The sequence below is a fragment of the Labrus mixtus genome, chromosome 4 (genome assembly GCF_963584025.1).
Source record: "Labrus mixtus chromosome 4, fLabMix1.1, whole genome shotgun sequence".
NCBI lineage: Eukaryota > Metazoa > Chordata > Actinopteri > Labriformes > Labridae > Labrus > Labrus mixtus.
In genome coordinates this window covers 18,580,968-18,601,835 of record NC_083615.1, presented here as the reverse complement: position 1 = coordinate 18,601,835, position 20,868 = coordinate 18,580,968, and the positions used below count along the sequence as shown (strand labels likewise).

The 20,868-nt window shown below is 44.0% G+C and overlaps 1 protein-coding gene across 3 annotated transcripts in view; it reads left to right on the top strand.

The window, feature by feature from the left end:
• Positions 1–20,622, top strand: part of ankrd27 (ankyrin repeat domain 27 (VPS9 domain)) — a 138,522-nt gene extending 117,900 nt beyond the window's left edge. For all 3 annotated transcript variants that reach the window (XM_061037067.1, XM_061037068.1, XM_061037065.1), the window contains exons 3-28: positions 659–769; positions 1,327–1,635; positions 1,940–1,999; positions 3,270–3,323; positions 3,667–3,732; positions 4,562–4,638; positions 4,919–5,040; positions 6,362–6,440; positions 7,327–7,459; positions 7,550–7,642; positions 7,717–7,838; positions 8,277–8,359; positions 8,485–8,600; positions 9,116–9,208; positions 9,618–9,815; positions 10,510–10,569; positions 10,842–10,958; positions 11,328–11,372; positions 12,079–12,195; positions 12,327–12,521; positions 13,002–13,121; positions 13,973–14,146; positions 14,932–15,025; positions 15,119–15,197; positions 15,295–15,358; positions 15,482–20,622. In XM_061037067.1, the coding sequence (XP_060893050.1) occupies positions 659–769; positions 1,327–1,635; positions 1,940–1,999; positions 3,270–3,323; positions 3,667–3,732; positions 4,562–4,638; positions 4,919–5,040; positions 6,362–6,440; positions 7,327–7,459; positions 7,550–7,642; positions 7,717–7,838; positions 8,277–8,359; positions 8,485–8,600; positions 9,116–9,208; positions 9,618–9,815; positions 10,510–10,569; positions 10,842–10,958; positions 11,328–11,372; positions 12,079–12,195; positions 12,327–12,521; positions 13,002–13,121; positions 13,973–14,146; positions 14,932–15,025; positions 15,119–15,197; positions 15,295–15,358; positions 15,482–16,030 (3,330 nt within the window). In that variant the 3' untranslated portion in view covers positions 16,031–20,622. The remainder of the gene's footprint in view (positions 1–658; positions 770–1,326; positions 1,636–1,939; positions 2,000–3,269; positions 3,324–3,666; positions 3,733–4,561; positions 4,639–4,918; positions 5,041–6,361; positions 6,441–7,326; positions 7,460–7,549; positions 7,643–7,716; positions 7,839–8,276; positions 8,360–8,484; positions 8,601–9,115; positions 9,209–9,617; positions 9,816–10,509; positions 10,570–10,841; positions 10,959–11,327; positions 11,373–12,078; positions 12,196–12,326; positions 12,522–13,001; positions 13,122–13,972; positions 14,147–14,931; positions 15,026–15,118; positions 15,198–15,294; positions 15,359–15,481) is intronic.
• Positions 20,623–20,868: the final 246 nt, after the last annotated feature.

Here is a 20,868-nt window from a genome sequence, read left to right as displayed (position 1 = left end):
ATGAACACCAAGATTCCTTCAAGTGTTTGTGTCGGCGTCCGTCTGCCCGCACCTCCCCCCCAAGCTGTAAACATAGGGGATACACTGGAAGCTGTCGGCTTTGATCAAAGGGAGCGAGGTCGGCACACAGACGAGCAAATATTGGGTTTTTTTTAAGGTTTACTGGAGAAGAAAACTCTCTGCAGTGTCTACTTTGTTATTTGGGAAGCACTTTGTAACTTTGTTAGGGGGGTAAGGGAAACACTGGCTTCAGTGATTAAACCTACAGCACTCGTCTCTCATCATCAGTTATGACTCTGTGTTCACCCTGATCTGCTGAGATGTGGAGCAAATCTAAACAATTACGTTTGAACTGGCGGGGCACATCACAGCAGATCTTCAAAGGTTGCATTGGCTCCCAAAAAATGTGTTTTTTGAGTAAACAACCATGTCCAACGTTGTCCGTTATCAGGGACAACAATTTATTAAACTCGTTTGTATCTAAATCTTCTTTTTAAATATTCTTTATTATAATCTTATGAGATGTTTGAAATGTTTTGTTTGCTGTGTGAAGTTTTGAATTGCCTGGTGTCTGAGAGGTTCTAAACCAACCTGCCTTGCCTTGAATCAGAGCTGAGTGGTCAGTCCATTAAACTCTTTTTGTCCCCTGTCTCTGCAGGTTCTGGTGCCTTGTTGTGGAAGTCTGAACGTCAGCAGCTACGCAGACTCTCATTTTGACAGCTATGTGCTGCAGCCTGCGGAGGACGGATACCAGACGGCAGATGGAAAGGTTCGTCTTCTCCCACAAAGAGCTTCTCTTCATGAACACATCAGCTTCATAGCTTCTCTGAGTCCCAGAAAAAAAACCTTCTGGCATAACACGAGACAACAAAGCATAACATTTGTATTTTCAGAGAAGAGAAGACAAAATGTTGCCTTGGCTTACAAGAGTTTTTTTTCTTATACTTTGGCTTTGTTAGCATTTCCAGCCGAGTTTGCTGTTTGCATCTTCAGCTATGTAATTAAAGCAAATGAATGATTTAAAGCCCCTTTAAGGAAGTTTTAATTTGTGTAGATTCTTGTTTTAAAGTCAAACATAAAACCCCCACGTGAATCTTTATCATGAAAAATATAAACAAAGGCTGTTTAGGCAGCATTCACAAATCTTACCCCGACCTCATGGCAGCAGTTTCTGACGGTCTCATGAGTTTTTTATCTCATAAACATGCATAAAGGGTCATTTCAATCTGGTTGATAACCCTTAATAAGTGGTGGTATTTGCTGTGAATCTGAAGGACTAAACTCTGTGCACCTGTTCACCTGTGGGGTTTATGTTTTGTACTTCAGGAGGTCAGGATCCAGGACAGGCAGGTCCTGCTGGGATCCGGCTTCCCGGCCCTGTTGTCGGTCCCCATCCTGTTCGAGGAAACCTTCTACAACGACCAGGAGCAGAGCTACAGCATCCTGTGCATCTCCAGGCCCGTGGAGGTGAACCCGAGCCCATCCGAGCTCAGCCCGCCGCCCCCCTACTGCCTGAAGAGCCTGGAGGACGTCAGGGAGTTTCTGGGCCGCCACGCCCAGAAACTGGACAAGTTCATCATCAACTTCTGTCTGGCCTTCAAGGAGCAGGAGAGGAAAGGACTCCGACATCACATAGTACGACACATTGCTCTTTTTCATCCTTTGCTTTTTTTGTCTTCTTGTCAGCAAGTCGTCTTCCCTCCTTCCTCCCCTTCTGCTCCTCCTTGTTTTAAGATTTATTTTGGGGTTTTTACGCCTCTGTTACTATCTCTGAAGACGGTACAGAGGGGGGATCACTTTGTCTGCACAATACACGTCTGCAACATTCAACATTCAGACTGAAGGCGGAAATATCGCTGCTTAAAACAGCAGTCTGAACAGGACTCAGCTCTGTGCCTTTCTTCAGGTCTGACCTCCCTCTTGTCTTCTCTCCTCTCAGGACTCGGTGAACGGTCTTTACACTAAATGTCTTCAGTGTCTGCTCAGAGACTCTCGCCTGGTGAGTACAACCTGACCTACAAGATCAGATATAACTTTAATACAGTGGAGCTTAAAGGACCAATCAGTAAGATGTGTAGTGAGTGAAATGATAAAGTGAGCTTACTATATGATCAGACATTAAAGGTCCCATATTATGCTTTTTCTGGTTTTATATGCTCTTTAGTGTGTTTTCCATGTATCCTGTGCATGTTTAGGCACATCTATTTGCAAAAATTCAAAGTCCGCGGAAACACAGCTTCTCCTACCTCCTCCTGTTAGCTGTAGCATTAGCCGCATGTAACGCTCTGTTCTAGCCCCCCTCGATAAAAATTTGTCAGTCCGACATCATTGTCAGTGTGATATCACTGATCTCAGCCCATTGGCTCGTTGTGGCAAGCCCTGCAGCTCATGTTGCACGCCCGTTAACTTCTGTAGCACGCCCACGATATGCCGTAGCCTGCGGTAGCACAGTAGTGCTAAGGTGCTAATGTTTATGCTACCCTTGGACGGAGCCAATGGCTGCATTCCCAATATGGTAAAAGAGGCGGGACATTTCCGAGAACCGTGCTGAGCAACTGACCAATAACGACAGAGCGGATCGGCAGACCAATCAGAGCAGACTTGGCCCACATGGGGCTCTGCAGTGTGGGCTCAGCAGAGCATAGCTGACGGACTCAGAGCGGAGAGGGAGCAAGGAGGAGCAGTACATGAAAACTTTTTTCGGACTTTAACTATTGTGAACGTACAAAAGTAGGTACATAGATTAAATATACGAACCCTAAAAAGGGCATAATATGGGGTCTTTAAGGAAACATGCTATGTTGAAGTGCTGGCTTCTCTGACAACACAAGTCATCTGTCAGTTGTCCATCACAGGCTGCAGTTTCCCAACATGCCTTATTGTGCGTGAGGATTTAAACATTTCCCACTTGACCACAGATACTTTGTTACGTATTGAGAGACAACCTGGGCGTATTAGACCATCCAGGAATACATGTGTCATTGTTTCTGATCTGACGCCGTTCATAATCTCTCACGGAACGATCTGACCTCTGAACTCAAACACAAACATGTCGCTCGGTAAAATAATGAAAGGAGGACGCCTGTCTCTTTGCAGTCTAATTGAATCGCATCTAATCTAATCTGAGTCAGAGCTGTTTTCACGCAGGCCCTGCCTCCTCATCACTGTATCAGGAGGAATCGTATCACTTCATGTGCACTGATTGATGGATTGTTCTGCACTGGCTGCTCTGATGAACCTGGAAACTAACTTTGTTTCTTTTCCTGCAGAAACTTCTGGCAAAGCAGGATCTGCAGATGACTCTCCTCAAACAGGCGGTGGAGGTAACCTCTCTTTGTTCACATGTTCACCTTCTCCTTGAAATCAGTCAGAATTAAGATTCAGGATCAGTCATTGTAATGCTTTAAACTGTGCAGAACTCGGTAGCCAGTGCTACTCACCTAAGGTCGTCAAAAGTATCGTCCGATACTTTGGTATGTTTTAGTTGCCATGTGTTTAAAACAAGACAATCTCTGTATTATTATATATTTTTTAGATTTATTTCTGGGCCTTTTTTCATTGGATAGAGTCAGATATCAGGGCAGAACTTCAAACTTTGACCCCAGGTTGTCCAAAAGGACCTCCAAGGCCTCTAATAAACTAAAACGTTTGTGTTTTTCTTTGCAGATGTATGTCCATCATGGTATCCATGATTTAATTTTTAACTTTGTGGGAACGCTTGAAGCCAGCCAGGTACGTCTGACTTGTTCTCACCGCTCTGCCACACATTCTGTAGTCTCGATGATAAATGTTCTTCTCTACTGGAACGACAGATTGATTATTACAAACATGTTTTCTGTTTTTATTTTTATTTATTTTTTTGAGGCCGTTTTCACATCAGGCACGATTGTTTCGAACCTTGCTCAACCACAATATCTCCGCCCTCCCCCTCCCCCTCGCTGGTCTGCGTTTACATCAGTAACATCGCTCTATACCCGAGTATTCATGTGTATATACTCAGTCCGATCCAGGAGTTTGCACACAGTTGGTTTGCAAATCTGTTAAGACAGAGAAAGAAGGAGTAACCATGGCAACCACTCTCAAGTCCATCCTGGTAACTGTGGATGTTTTTGTTATTTCTGAGACGCCAACAACGACCCTCTTCCTACCTCCACATCTACCGCCCAGCTCTGAGGATGAAACGTTCTCGTGCTGCACAGATACGACGGCTTATGAAGCCACAGGAGCCGTTTAGAATGACGTCATATAGAGGTCCACTAAACTTGTTTGAGCACGGTTACCTTCACATCTCCCACGGACCGTACTCGAGTACACATGAATCGTGCCTGAGACCTCCTCTTCAAGGGGACTCGGGCACGGTACCCGACTACAGTACGTTTGTGTTCACACTGATCAAACGATCCGGACTTTTGGGGTCAAGCGTTCTTAGATCCGTACCCGGGTCCTTAGTGTGAAGTCACCTTAAGTGGTTGGGTCCTCGTGTTGCCGGGGCTCTTGTGATGTTTTGGTTAATTATGTTGGTCGTGTTTTTGAAGAGGTTCTTACGTTGTCTCGTCTGCAGGATGCTGCCTTCAACAAAACCAGCCGCAGTTTTCAGGAGCTGCAGCAGAAGGACCTTGGAGTCAAGCCGGAGTTCAGGTCAGTTTAGCCACACATTGTCATCTTATTGAGCTGCGTGGGATTGCAGGAGCTGATTGATATCATGATGATATGCTTTAATTGTTATCATGCGTTAAAGTATGGAATCAGCCCTTGTGATAAGATGTTTATCAAACTGACATGATCATCCTCTGAATCATTCAGTGACATATCTTTACTCCTCTTTGTTTATTTCTCTGCTGACTGTAAGAACTTCTTTAAATACATCCTCAACCTAAAGCCTTCTTATATGTGTTTTTTATTTCTTGTCTCTCTGCAGTATAAACTTGTCTCGGGCAAAGAGAGAGCTGAGTCAGCTCAACCAGCAGACCTCCCCCCTCCTCAAACTGCTATGCCTCCGCAGAGTCGCCCTGACCGCCACCCAGACCCCCAGACGCACCGGTAAACACGCCCACAGTGAATGTCTCAGAATAACAACCGACAGGCGGTGTATGATGATCAGTGCAGCTCTGAGAGCAGGATTTCAGTCTTTGTTTAGTCAAAGGAGCCAATCAGGATCATTTAAAATATTTATTTCTGTGTCTGTTTGTATTCAGTTTGAAAGGACAGTGAGAGAGTCGTCCCTGACACTCAGCTCTGAAAACATTACAGAGAGGATTCCTACAGAGAGAGAGCTTTCTGTTAAAGAGGAAAACAGCTTGTTCTCTTTAAAGCCACCAGACTCCTTTGAGAAAAACATGAATTGTTCATTGCAGGAGACAAACTGCTGGTTCACCATGAGCTAAGTCAGTACGGTTTCTTTGTGTCATTTGTGATTTAAATGGTTAGATCAGATCCAAAAGAATATTTTTGTACAATGCTCTGAAACAAAAAATAAAGCAATCACGGCAGCAAAAGACAAGACTCACAATTGTTTTGTGAGGTAACATTTTCATAGATAGGTTTGATAAGGATAGCGATGTAAAAGCTGTTTCTGGGGTTTTTTTTTACGTATTTTTGTGGGGGGTTTAATGCAATTAGTGTACTGGATTCAAGCTAACCATCAAAAATACCAAAGTCAACAGAAACACAAACAACGGACCAGCTGAGGCATAAGTGGACCAGCAGCTTTCTGCAAGAAGAATCTTTTTGTCTTTGAAGAGAGAGCGATGTAAGATCTGTTCCTGGTTAAAAAAAATGATTTTCCTCTGTAACAATAAGGTTTACATCTGTAGGGATCCTTTCTGTGATGTCGTCAGACACTTATAACAATAACAATCCCAGCCTGTCAGGGACAAAAACAACAACTTGTAGTGGTCTTGCTTTCTTTTTGATTCCTTTAAATCGGTCTGATTGCTCTGAATTAAAGAAATCTTCAGTTATTGAGTCAGTTAGGGACAAGGAATACGGCCCAGGTGTATAAATAAAAGAGTTCCTCTGGATTCTCCTCGTCAGAGAGGAAGTGTGGCTAATACTTGATGTAAGTGAGACGGTAACCTCTGTGGACGAGCAGCCTGATCTCTAAGCGTCCTCTCACTGTGTGTAATCAGATCAGCCCACAGGACAATACACGCTCTGTCAGCCTCTAATGTGTTTGTCCTGTTTGCTTTGGAAATCTAAACTTATTGGGCAACAACATCCCGCTGACAGTCCTCTGAGTGGTACGATCCGCTCCTGATTACTGTTTGTCAAGCGGCCAATTGAGTCATTTGGTTTGGACACAGGGAGAGTGTTTTGTGTTTCACCTAACTGTGTGTGTGTGCATGTGTGTCTTCTTCTGCAGTCAGTATAGAGGCGGTGTGTGCAGACGACCTGCTGTCTGTCATCCTCTATCTGCTGGTGAAGACTGAAATCCCAAACTGGTGAGCTGGGTGGGGGGTTCACTGTGACGTTTGACCCCGTGCCTTCTCAAAGGAAACACAAAAAAAAGCTGATCTGTCGTTCTTTTGGAGCCTGCAAAGAGAAGTGTTGTCAGAACTGACCGTATTTAGACGAGAAGGTCAGCACCAAAGAGGTCAGGTCAAGTGTCTGAGTTAACTGATGTGACAGCTAGCTGCTCCCAGCTGTCACTCAAAGAGGCCACACCCCTAATTATACATCACTTTAACCCTTTAAGATCCCATACTCTCCTCATGTTCACCTTTCATCGTCGTCAGTCTTTGAAACCTTTAGAGCAGCTTTACATGATCTGCGGCTCAAAACCCTCCCTCCCAAGTGCCCACTTTCTTCTGATTGGCCAGCTCTCTGGCAGCCCACCGAGGGGCAGAATGCTGCAGGGCTGCCAGGGCTTTACTCAATTACTGGAATTACTCAAACATACGTTTACCTCATGATCTGAGACTTTGCCCACTTTTAGTTTGGACATCCAGCATTCTAACACTGTGAGATTTTGAAGTTACTTTAATATAACTTAATAATGTGAGTTGTAAAGACTTAAAATATCTTCCAATGAATCAAGAAAATTTAACTGTCTTTTTGTAGGCTCTTTGATGGAGCACGTTTTCTTTCAAGGATTCAATTGAAGCCATTATAGCCTGTTCAGCGTCTGTTGAATGAGGCTGTCCACTGTAGAGAATTTAAAAAACAAATGTGAACTTTTTAGACATTAAAACTGCAAAATATGAGAAATAGGCTCCCTTTAGCCTCCCTGTGGCCTGTATCGGTCAGTTTAATTTAAAGGAATAATAATATTAGAGGAAATGTTTTCTCTCTGTGTTAATCTCTGATTCATGTGCTCTTAATCTTCAGGATGGCCAACCTGAGCTACATCAGGAACTTCTGCTTCAGCCACTCTAGCAAAGACGAGCTCAGTTATTGTCTGAGCACGTTCGAGGCAGCCGTGGAGTACATCAACCTGGGGAAGCTGCAGGACACGCACCATGTGAGTCACGGGAGGAAAACTTTGATTCTGCTTCTTCAGAGTTTCATAGTGTTGAGTGTCATCCATGTTTTTATGTGTCCGTCCCCTCAGGGCTCAGGTGAGCTGAATGATAAGGCCATGTTCAAGGAGAGGATGAGTCTGCTGTCTCAGAGCTCTGCCACGCCCATCCACTGTCTGTTTGAGGTGAGCTCATTTTAACAAACTGGGGACACTTTCTGATATGTTTCAGACCCTAATCTCTACTGTGTGTGTTGTAGCACATAGCAAATGGGAACGAATCTGAGGTGGAACGTCTGCTGAGTGAGGGAGAGAGCAACGAGGAGGCCAGGATGTGTCATCCCCTCTGCTCCTGTGACCTCTGTGACCTCCAGCTGTCCGGGTCAGCATCAGTACACACAAAAACACACACAACATTTTGAGCAGTATACAAATACTCTTTTTTTTTTTTTTGGAACTCTGACTTCTAGTTTAATTTCTACTAAAACTCAATTCCCCTTTTTCTCCAGTGTTCATGTCCGGTAAAAAACAATGTGTGCTCTTTCACTTCCTGCTTTAAGGCCAGCTTGTTCTTCTCTTTCATGGCTGTAAGCGTTTGAAAATAATCTACGCTGGCTCACAGGGGACAAAGGAGAATCATGCATTTGAATATGTCGTCATTCTGAGAAAGCTGCTATCAGGATGTGATCTTTTTATCAGCATGATCAACATGTGACACAGCTCTGCTAATCAAAGAGGATTTATGATGTTTGGTTTTATTCCCCCCCTCTCATTACTGCAGCTGACTAAAGTGTGTATTTGTGTTTGCTCTGTGCTGCAGGCGGTTAAACGACCCGTCCATCATCACTCCGTTCTCCAGAGATGACCGCGGTTATACTCCGCTGCACGTCGCTGCCATCTGTGGTGAGCGGCTGGTATCACACACAATGAAATACAGAATTCTTAAATAACTAGGCGCCTAACATGATTGTGTGTGTGTGTGTGTGTGTGTGTGTGTGTGTGTGTGTGTGTGTGTGTGTGTGTGGCAGGTCAGTCCCAGCTGATCGACCTGCTGGTGTGTAAAGGGGCGCCGGTAAACGCCACGGACTACCATGCGCTCACGCCACTGCACCTGGCCTGCCAACGAGGATACCAGGGAGTCACGGTTAATAGAACACGCACACACACTTTACAGAAAAATTATTTTAGGCAGCTTAAATATATAAAATCCCGATGCAAAGTCAGCATTGCCTGAGAGTGGTACGGACAAGAACTTTTAGTGGACGTTCTTTGATTGGGCCTATTTGTCTCCAAGGTTACATCGCAGCTTTTACAGCCGGTTACTAATCTTTTACAGCTTTTTAAGCTTTTACACCTGCACAAAACTGCTAGTTTTCACGGTGAGCTGCAACAGCCAAATGTTTCTCTCAGTCTTCACCAGGAGTTTCTCCTCCAGCCTCCTCGTATTTCTTCTGCAGAAAGTCAGAGTGAGCTGATGTGAGAACGCAGCAGGATATAATCAGGAGAATTCAGGGGGTGGTGACGTTTATTCCCTGTGATCGCTGCACGACCATAGACTGTCTGCACGCCACCTCTACCATCTTCGTGCTCTAATGAACCTGCTGCACTATGTTTCCTGTTCTCCAGTATGAATGTTAAATGAGTTTTTCTGCCCTCTAGCTGCTGCTGCTGCACTACAAGGCGAACACAGAGGCTCAAGACAACAACGGGAACACCCCGCTGCACCTCGCCTGCATGTACGGCCACGAGGACGTACGTCAAACTCTCACTTTGTCTTTATCAAAACCACTTATCCATCACAGATTCTTTAGTATAACAATGATGACCTGTAATAAGAAAGTTTTTTCACAAGTTTTCGGCGCTAAAAACAAAACAAAAGGAACATATTTAAAGATTCACACGAGTTTACCGACCCCATGAAATCATGGAACGGTTTAGAGAGGTGTGAAAATCCCCATGATGTTTGAAAAACTCCACTTTTATCAGATTTCTAAATTAATAAATCAGTTGGAGTAACAGATCAGCAGCAGCCTTTAAGCTTCTCCAGATTGGTTTGTTGTGATTCTTCAATGAATCGCTAAGGGAATAAAACTCTCAGGAGAAGATTTTTTTTAGAAGCTGCTGGGCTCTGATGTTGGTCATGCTCCGTGTTGTGTGTCAGTGTGTGAAGGCCTTGGTGTACTACGACCTCCAAACTTGCCGTCTGGACCTGCACAACGATAAAGGCGACACAGCTCTGCACATGGCGGCGCGCTGGGGCTACGAGGGAATCATCCAGGTGCTGCTGGAGAACGGAGCGAGCACCGACATCCTCAACAAGAACAAAGACTCGCCGCTGCAGTGTGCGCTCAACTCCAAGGTCAAAAAATGTTCTGTGGGTCTCACAAGATCAAACTGTCTCAGAATGTTTGAGACTCAGAAAGAAGTCATGTTCTGATCCTTTCCTGATTGTACCCGTCCTAAAAAGCCTCTGCATGTTTCTAATAAGCTCCACGAGCAGAAACGTGCTCAAACTAGGATCAGTATTGGAGATGCTTTTGAAAAATGGAGAGAGGTTAGAACACAGAAAGGTTTACAGACCGATGCAGAGCTGGATAAACACTGAAGCTTCAGTGTCCACCACATGGCAACCTGTGTGAGCATCGACTCTAGAGAGGAGGGGGCGGGGGGAGACAGCTCTCTACAATGATTAGAATTTAGACTGCAGTACCCATTTTAACCACTAGGTGTCAGAACAATTTGCAGCAAGCGAATGAGTGAGAGAACACAGTCCAAGTTTCTCAAATATGTCAGTAATGTTTCAGATTTTGCTTTCACTTTGTTGGTAATTGAAAAGAAAAAAAAATATTGGTTATCTGGGTTTTCTTTTGTTGTTTCCATGATAATGAGAAATCCACAATGTTTGATTTTTAGATTGAAGATTTAAAAATCTGGCATTCTGACAACCATCCGTCAGATCAGCAGAAATAATCTGATCCATGTCTGCAACATGTTCTTCCAGAGTCCCTCTGCTGTGTGTGTTTTAATATATTTGATGTTTTATTATTTTGCAGATCCTCATGTTGTTGAGGTCGACTCAGAACGGATGTGAGCGCAGCGGCAGTGGACTCGATGTGAGTCTGATCTACTCTCCTGTCTCTATGAAGCAAACTGTAAAAATGAAGCATCAGCAAGAAAGAGAAATCGAACCTGCACACTCAGTTAATCACAGAATAGTTTAATAAACGTCAACAAAAAGCCACAGAGGCAGAATTCAGGAATAAACAAAGTAGATTTTGTAAATCCAGCATGTATAGAAAGACTTTTATCCACTTGTTGATTTTATGTTTGGAGCCCCTGAGGAAAAAGATCCTGATGCATTTCTCTCTTCCTCCTCTCCTCTCAGTCTCCCTGTCGCTCCCCTCAGGCATCCGACTGCAGCAGCCGCCGCTCCTCCATCTCCAGCACCTCCTCTCTGAGCTCCGAGGTCAAACCAGAGGCAGAGCGTGTCCGACACAGAGAGGTGAAGAAGAAACAGTTCCTAAAAACCTCTAAATTCCTCCTCACCTAGTAGCTCAGTGTTGGTATAGTAACAGAAATACCTGAAGAAGTAATCTCCCTAAATGTAGATGTCATTTTAACTGAAGTACAGACCTCCAGAAGAGGCCCCTAAAATAGTTCTTCAGCTTTGATGCAGAAGCAGCTGCTGCTTCCATCCACTGACTGTGTGTGTGTGTGTGTGTGTGTGTGTGTGTGTGTGTGTGTGTGTGTGTGTGTGTGTGTGTGTGTGTGTGTGTGTGTGTGTGTGTGTGTGTGTGTGTGTGTGTGTGTGTGTGTGTGTGTGTGTGTGTGTGTGTGTGTGTGTGTGTGTGTGTGTGTGTGTGTGTGACAGGTGGAGAAGCTGCTGCGTGCTGTGGCAGACGGCGACGTGGAGATGGTGAGCACAAAGTCACATTTTCTCTCCATCTAAACAATAAACTGTACTCTGAAGAAGAAGATGTCATTATTTAAACCGATCTACCTCACGGCCAGCAGGGGGCGATTTGAAAAACAACAGATAAAAGTCTATGATAAAATGATCCCGCTTATAATTTGATTAGTTCCCTCAGTAAACATTTTCCCAAATACTTTATGCTCAATCTCTAGTATGAAGTTGTCTTCAAGACAGCATGAAGTTCATACAGTGAATTATGGCGGTCCGGTGTGGTACTTAATAAGCGGAGTGTAATGGCTGCAGCTGCGTCAGCTACATAACAGCGCGACACAGTGTAGCCCGCAAATAAATTCAACCAAGAAGAAGAACGCGACACAGTCAATAAAGGGCACCAATGGAGAACGTCCAGCACCTCCGAGGTCGTCCATGGGGCGGTGCTACACGCTGACAGCCTTGAAATCACTCTCGAGAAATCCACGAGATTGATCCCAGCTTTTGAAAGTGGAAACGCCAATAAATGCATAGCCTACCAAACCGAGCTGAACCGGACTGCTCGGTGGAAACGGGGCTCAAGAGACCAGAAAGAAAAGGGGTGGGGTTTAGGGGGGGATGAGTGACAAGTCTCTGTCCCAGGTCTTTGAGTTAGCTGACCTCTCCAGCTGCACTTCTTGCCCTGCAGACTGAATCTTCCCTGTTTGTTTTGCTTCAGGTGCGTTACCTGTTGGAGTGGATGGATGAGGAGGAGGAAGACGAAGGAGAGCTGCGGTCCGAGGTTCTTCTCTGCCATCCTCTGTGTCAGTGTCCGAACTGTGCTCCCACTCAGCAGGTCTGTCTCACTGAATTCGGAAAAAGGAAATATTTGATCTTTTAATCTCGAATGCTAACGATAAACTATACCGATAAAACTTTAAAAAGCAGCGATGTATAATCTGTTTCTGTTCTCCGTGTGTGTTGCAGCTGTGCGTCCTGCAGGCCGGGGCGCTCAGTGTCAACAGCTCTAACGTCGACGGTTTCACGCCGCTCCACGTCGCCACTCTGCACGGCCACGCTGGGCTCACCGGTCTGCTGATCCGACACGGAGCCAACGTCAACGCACGCACCAACCAGAGCGCCACCCCGCTGCACCTGGCCACGCAGAACAGCCACATCCAGGTAGGAGGGGAGCGGCGTGGGCAGGGAGTGTGTTTAAGCTTCTCACTAGCACCATCTTGTGGCAGAAACACAACAGTGCAGAAAAATGACACCAACCACGACCCTCTGCCTACTTAAACATCTGAACCGTGCAGCTCAGAGGATGAAGCCGCCCTGTGCTGCACGGATACGATGCCTTTGAAGCAACAGGGCTCGTTTAGAATTATGTTATATAGACATCCACTCACCAAGTAATTGGCGAGCGGTCTGTACATTTATTTTTTATTTTTTCAATATGAATCAATTAGTGAAACGCTGCGAGCCCCAGGAAGGATGTGAGATGGATTTACTCTTTTGGTTTAAGACTTTTAATGGGAATGAATGTTCTTGAAGTTTCTGGTGAAAACTTAAAACCTGTCCTACAGTCGAGAACGTTCTCTGCCTGAGTAATTCATTTTGTGTGTTATTGTGTTTGACTGTGTGTAATCTGGTTGTGTTAAGGTCGTGAGGATTCTGCTGGAGTGCAACGCCAAACTGAACAAGAAGGATCACTATGGCAACACTCCTCTGATACACGCCTGTCTCTGTGGGAACGTGGAGGCGGCCACCATCCTGCTGCAGGTAAAACGCTGCAGGTCATGTTCATCTGAAGCGCCTCGAGCCTGAACAAATGATTCAACACCCTTTAAGTTAAGGGGCCTGGGTCCTTTCTTTACATTCTTTGTGCTGTAGGAGATATTTCATCTTGTTGTTTTAGTTGTCTTTGTAAACACCAGGGGGCAATAAGCACCTGATGAAGCACTGGGGGGAACCATTTAGAGGTTACAGGTGTGTCACTGTGAGATCACACATCAGGAAGGGGACACCGGGTTTTTTACCAGATCAATGAGATGCAGCATGAAATGTTTGTACGTTTGGATGATCTGAATTAAATGAAGAAAAGTCATTCTCGACTGGACATTGAACTTCTTTTTTTGAGACTTGTTTTGTGGCTTTTTATGCCTTTATTTTAAAGACAGGACAGTGGATAGAGTCAGAAATCAGGGACAGAGAGAGTGGTGAATGACGTGCAGGAAAAGAGCCACTTGGCAACTGGAACCCCACATTGAACTTCTTCTTGCCTGTTTTTGTTAACCATAAGATTCCTTTGTTTGCTTGTTTTTGACAAATAGCCAACTCATGTGGCATTCAAAAAGTTTGGAAATTGTTCCAGTAGATTGCTTAAGACTGTTGAAGCTGCAACATTTTTTTTTTAGTGCCTGACAACATCACAGAAAGTTTCAGTATTATCACATGTGGAGATGCATGTTTCTTCTCTGAACAGTCTGAGGGTAAAATCTGTCCTCAGTAAAGTAACGCCAGCTGGTAGACGGATGAAGAGGAGGACAAAGCAGAGTACTGAAGTGTTGTGAAGGAAATCAGGCAGTTACATAAAATAAAAAACGTACTGTGTTTTTGTCCTTTCTGTGCAGAGTAATGCGTTGGTGAACGTGGTGAACCTTCAGGGGAACACAGCCCTCCATGAGGCGGTGCGCGGCGGACACCAGGCGCTGGTGGAGCTGCTGCTGAGGGGCGGAGCCTCCCCCAGCATCAGGAACAAGAGACAGAGGACGCCGCTGGACTGTGCCTACGAACTGGGCGGGAAGGTAGAACTCACCGCTCGCCACTCTGACATTCTCACATCTCAAAAACCTTCACAAAGCTGTTGAGCCTAAACTGTGTGATCACACTCAAAAATGACTTTTTGGAGGATGAGGACGCTGAAACTGTGTGATGTGTCAGCAGTGCAGAGCAAGGAGACACATTCTGCTTCATGCAAAAACTCATCCCAAAGGATTTGTCCTTAAAAATATCACTGCAACAACATCCATACGGCTGAAACAAAAAGACGATTGTTTCTGCACTGCAAAAGAATTTGCAAATCTGGCTCCAAAAACTCGTGTGAACAAACCTCAAAGGCCGAATTCTGACCGATGTATAAGATAACAATAATAAAGAAATGTTCTTGCATGAAGTTGAGTGTTTGGGGTTTGAATCGAGCTTGAATCTTTGTTAAAACTTCACTTCAATTTTGGTTAAAGAACACAATATGCTGCGGGTAAGTTAGATTTGTTTGGACACTATTAACCCTTTTCATCATCTGTACAGTATACATGCTTGAGATAGAAAAGAGCTAAAGAGGATGTGCCGGATGGCCTAGCGGTAATGTTGCGAGGCCCACGTGCAGAGGCAGTGGTCATAGTCACGGCGACCATGGGTTTGAATCCAAACGTGGCCCCCATTGCTGCAGGTCATCCCCCCACTCCCTCCTCCCAACGTTTCCCGCCTTTCTTCAGCTGTCCTCTCCAATGGAGGCAAAAATGAGCCCAAAAAGATCAGCAGCCGTCATATAAGGAATCCACTCAACTTCTGAACTCTTCTTCTCCTGCAGAACACGGACATCCTGAGAGCGCTGCAGAAAGCGTCTGGACTTTCTCCCGACGCTGAGCCCATCAAACTCCTCTCCGTGCCCAAAGGAGCTCTGGGTAACTATCTGTCCATGTGTCCCAAACTTTCAAAGTTTTCTACATTTTTTTTTTAGCTTTGTTTGAATCCCGTCTCTCATGTCGTCTCTGCAGCTCATTCGTTCGTCCAGCGTCTGCGGCTGCAGGATCACGCTAACGGCAGGAGACAGAAGCTGGCTCAGTCCATCAGCAGGTGTCCTCTCAGCCAGCTCCAACTGTCCAAAACGTCACATATAAGAAGTTGTTTTTTGTTTAAATGATTTGTATTGACTGTGTTTGCTGTGATTCAGGATGCAGCAGATGAAGAAAGGTTCCTCTGGTCCTCCTCCCAGGTCTTCTACAAACACAAACCAGGTACAGTTTGTCTGTTCGGGGTAAATGTAGCAGACTTATTGCAAATTGTTGTTGACTATGTTTGACTTTTTAATTCTTGAGTCTGCAGTTTGTTACCTGATGTTGATTCTCTTTCTTCTTCAGGTGAATCCAGAGAGGAGGAGGCTGAGGCGAGGGGAGACGGTGGAGGTCAGCAGCCCCTCTGTGAACCTCACTGCAGGACCTCGTCTGAGTCACCTGGGTCGCTGGCACACCCTGGACTCAGGTGAACACGCAGCGGAGCAGAATCGGCCCAAACACTCCCCCAAAACATCCGGAGTACCAACGTACAGACCTAAAAAACAGCCTGACGACGGCGACGCACACTCCTCTGACTCTAACTGCAGCGAGACCTCACCCTCTGCGTCCTCCAACGCTCCGTCACACTCGCCTGAATCCTTCCCCACACACACCTCCGCCAACCACTCCGAGTCCAACGACCCCACAGAGCCGCCTGACAACTACGGCCCGGGTCTGAACGGGAAGTTGGAGTTACCCAAAGACCAGACGGGCACAGAAAACGAGGCGTTTCAGTCGGAGAGCAAGGACGGGGACTCCAGCTCCACGATCCAGACGGACGAAGGCCACCAGAGAGACACCAACCAAACCGGAGAGACGAACTACGGAGGATCCACTGAGATGGAGATGTTGTGAGACGAGAACGGATTATTAATCTGAACTAGTAAAACAAAATGTAGATGTCACCGTCCCTCAGTGTTAGACGTCACTCAAACACCTGAAGAGTTCTGGTGGTAGACAGAAATAGAAAATGGGGAAAGACTTTTTCATTTTGCATTTCAAGGAGGAAGTGAAACTTTGAGGTCAAAAAATAAATCCAGACAACATTTTTTGAAAGTTTACACTTCCCGACATTCAAACATAACTTTTGATCATTTCATCACTTTTATTTCAGGACATCTCCTAATCCAGACATTTTGACTTTTCTTTTATGATTCTTACTTTATTCTTAATTAATCAAATGTATTAATAAATATTTATTTACATTTCGTTCTCCACATTTCCAATTTATTTTCCACATTATGAACAACATTTTGACTTCCGTTTCAACATTTCAACGAAATTCATAGTTTTCTCTATTTTTCTTCTTAAAGGAGCAGTATGTAACTCTGACACCAAGTGTTTAAAACGGGTACTGCAGTCTGAATTCTAAACATTATAGAGAGCTGTCTCCCCCCTGCATGGGTCTGTAAACCTTTCTGCGTTCTAACCTCTCTCCATTTTTCAAAAACATCTCCAATATTGATCCTAGTTTGAGCACGTTTCTGCTCGTGGAGCTTATTAGAAACATGCAGAGGCTTTTTAGGTCGGGTACAATCACTTCTATCTGAACCACTTCTCTTGCCCGCTTCCATTGCTGCCGGTGGGAGACGGTGCTCTCCAATGTTTTGAATTTGGACTTTTTAATTTTTTTTTATTAGGTGATGCAGAACAATACAAGACAAGTGAGGGATATGACAAGAACAAAAGTATGTAGGAGACAGGGGAGACACGACGATACGATGCACAGCATAGACAAAGAGGAAACAGGCAGACAGGGAGTAATAATGTTTTGCAATTTTGTGGTTTCCAACATTTCAGCTTTCGTCTGAACATTTCTGCTTTATTCCTGAAATGCAAAATCAAAACCAACCCTTCCCCTCTTGTTAGTTCTTTGTACTTGTCCCAAACACATTTCTGTAAATTCCAGATATGTTCCTGTTGTAGAAAAAAAAAGCACACACACGTTTAGATCAGCTCTCTGATGTAGCTCTCCAGCTGCAAGTACCGAGCTGATAAACACTGAAGCTACATCTCTGGGAGAAAATACACCTAAAGGTCACAATCACTGGGACTGATGAATCGATCTAAACGTTTCAACGACTTCAAACACAAGAAGGCAGGTTCAGAAGCTTGTGAGCGATTATTTTCTCTTTCAGTAAAACCCACCACCTCAAATTCTACAATCGACACCATCAGTTGAGGACGTTGACTCCACTTACAATTGTTCACTCGAGTCGCATACTTTTAATTTCTAGGTCCATCGGCACACACTGAGAGATGCAGAAACATGAGAGTCTCCTCCTGTCCAGAGCAGACAGATTCAGTGATAGAGACAGATAAAACAGCTGTACGTTAAAAGTTGGTGTTTCCTCACTGATCTTTGGTCGAAACGAGACGTCAGGAGGAGCTGCTGCTAAGCTCTTGTTTAGATTCAGCGTCCCTCAGCTTCCTCCATTTCTATAAAACAAGACCATCGTTAAAATCTGTTATATCATATAATTAAAGGAGCAGTATGTAACTCTGACGCCTAGTGTTTAAAATGGGTACTGCAGTCCAAATTCTAAACATTATAGAGAGCTGCCTCCCCCCCCTCTAGAGTCCATGCTTACGCAGGTTGTCATGTGGTGGACACTGAAGCTTCATTCTTACTGTACCTCACTGATTGGACCTTTAAGGAGGATTGTTTTTAATTTTAGTCTCTCGGAGGGTACAAGGCTGAACTCAGAGGGTGCGGGTTGACCTTTAGCTAACTCTTTCTCCCTGAAGCTGACTTAAATGTTCCCTTTGGATCCTTTTTTTAAAATCAAACAAACAAAATCTGACGGCTGGAAATGTTATGAATGTCTGGCTGATGGAAAGAATCCGATAAGGTGAATCTTACAGGTAAAACTTGCGATACACCAAGGCTGTGTCCGAAATCACTCACTCATTCACTACTCCCTATTCACTATATAGAGAGTTTAATGCAGTGGACAATATAGAGCACTCACTCAGCAAAATTTAAAAACATTTCGGACACTACTCGCTCACTCACCAGCCGCTGACAGTGACGTCATTGTTGTCACGCAACTGAAACGCGCAGCTTAACAACGGCAGAGGATCAACGGTAAATAACAGCATGAATTTCCGTGATAACTCATATTATACTGAGTGTATTTTCATGAAAACATTTACAAACAATAAGTACTAAAAATATTGAATTTTACATAATGAGACATATTTTCGGACCAAAACTAAATTATTTATGCTCACAGACTCTGGTTTCTCGTCTGTCATCATCATTAGGACAAACTAACATCACTAAAGTTGATGATCTCTTAATCTTTATTAAAACTGATCATAGATTTCAGTAAAACGCTCTGAATATGAACTTTAATGAGTTTCTGTGTTCATGCTGGTCGCTCCTCTCGTCCGTTTGAGAGCAGCCGAGTCAAACGGCACTCTCTGCTCGTAAAAATCTTTTGAACCGCAATGCATGATGGTATATATTGCTCGCATAGTGACCATCGCTCATACACTACTTTTCAAAATTCATTGTGGGATACATTGAGTGGACTATATAGGGTATGACCATGCTCACTCAGAATTCGGACAGCACTGCAAAATGGCGTGTCCACTATATAGTGGATAGGGAGTGATTTCGGACACAGCCCAAGGCTTTTATTTGGTGCTAAACTGAAAGATGAAGAATGAATTGCTGATGAATTTAAGCAAAACCAAACACAAACGTCCTTTCAGCTGCTTTGAACCGCTGCAGGGACAAAAGGAAATAAACGTAGATGTTGCAGAAGACCTGCAGAAATATTTAAAATGCTTATCAACTCTATAATTTTGAAGAGTTCTCTGTCCAAACGTCACAAGATACAGCTTCTGGAGAAGGTGAAATGTGTGACAGCTAGAAGTGAAGGTGTGCAGCGGAGCGCTCGAGTCCTTTCGTTAAAATGTTCTGATGTCCTTCACACCACTTTTTAAAATCAGTCTGAATGCCAAGAAGAAACAAATGTTTGAACCAGCAGTCTGAGAAGTGTCCTCGTCATGTCACCTGAGTTTGAAGCACTTTCTTCTTCACAGCTTCACGAGAACAAAAAAGGGATTCAAACTGTTGACCTTTGAGTGAAATGCTGCATGAATGTTTTTGTTTTAAGCTACTAGACTGTAGCTTTGATTTTACCACACGACTTCAGTTTCTTCTTCTTTGTTTTACTTGAATACTAGAAGTTTATTTTGTGTGTTAAAATGTGATTGACATATCTGTTAACATCTGTCGAGTACGGATGATTTGATTTTATTAATGACGTGTTGTGTTCTCAGAGTTGCAACATCTCCTTCGTGTTTGAAGTTAAAGATCTCACAGCTGCTCTTAATTTAAAGGTCACATATCAGGCAAAATCCACTTCACCATGTTTCTCTTACTCTAATATGTGTCTCTAGTCTGTCTACAAACCCCCCAATGATGAGAAAAGTCCATCCTCTCCGTCTTTTGCCTGCTCCACTTTTCTGAAAATGTGTGCTCAAACACGCCGTTTAGAGATTTTCCCTTCATGACATCACAAAGGGCAGTAACCCCTCCCCCAGGTGGGTGACACTCCCACAGCTAGGTGTTTGTTCTGCCCTCTGAGTCTGCCTTCTCACCTTAAACAATAGGACATGGAGCGAGAAAGCCAGAGTACACCCAAGCACATTCCAGGTAGGGGGCGTGGTCAGACACAGCTCATTTACATTTAAAGGTACAGACACAGAAACGGCCTGTTCTGAGCAGGGCTGAAATAGAGGGGTTTATAGACATGATCAAATACAGGATCAGAGTGGATTAAGAACAAGAAACTTCACATGTTTTGAGGAGTTCTGAGACTTATTTACACTGGTTGAAGAGGATATGTCAACTTCAATGTCATGTTGAAAACAGATCGAGCCTCTATCACAGGTTTGAAGTCAGGTTGATTTCCTCCTCGTCTGTCTGCAGGTGCATTGATCTAAAAACAGTCAGTGTGTTTTTTCAACTTGTCAGCAGTTATGTCAAACAAAAAATGATTTTATGTTAGATAGATAGCAAGCTCAGTCATTTTCGCAATAGTGTAAACTTAATGAAACAGCTGTAGTACGTCACGTCCACTCCACCTTCTGTGTGTTTGACTGAAGACAGCTTCAGTAACCGTGACAACCTTTCGGTTCCTTTTCTGTGTTTCTGTGAGTTTTGGTCTCTGTCTTAATCTCTGTTTGTTTCTGACCTCCTTTGATTCACGTCGGCACACAAACACACTTGCATAGTTTTCAGGAGAGCAGCCTCTTTGTGTCTCAGTGTCTAATTTAAAGCCGATAGAGAAAGATGTCAAACCCCCGATCAGAAGTCTTAATTATTTTTGTACCACTGTTTTTATTTCAGGTTGAATGTGTAACGATGATGTGAATGTGCCTTATTTAATTCTCACCTAAATAACCAATAATAAACCTGTCATTGAGACTAATTCTGAGTCTTCACTGAGCCCTAAGAGGACATACATCCATAGGAAACGCTGCAAGTGTCCTCTTGAATGCTTTTATTTTGTGCGCACAAGTTATGTGTATTTTTATTTTTATTTGACTTCAGGGGCTCCTTAAATAAGAGATAAAGACATTTTTTTAACTTTATTTATACTGACAAGTCATTACATCCAAATACAGAGACAGAAAATGACGCAACATGAGTGGCTTCGAACAGGAATCAAGAAATC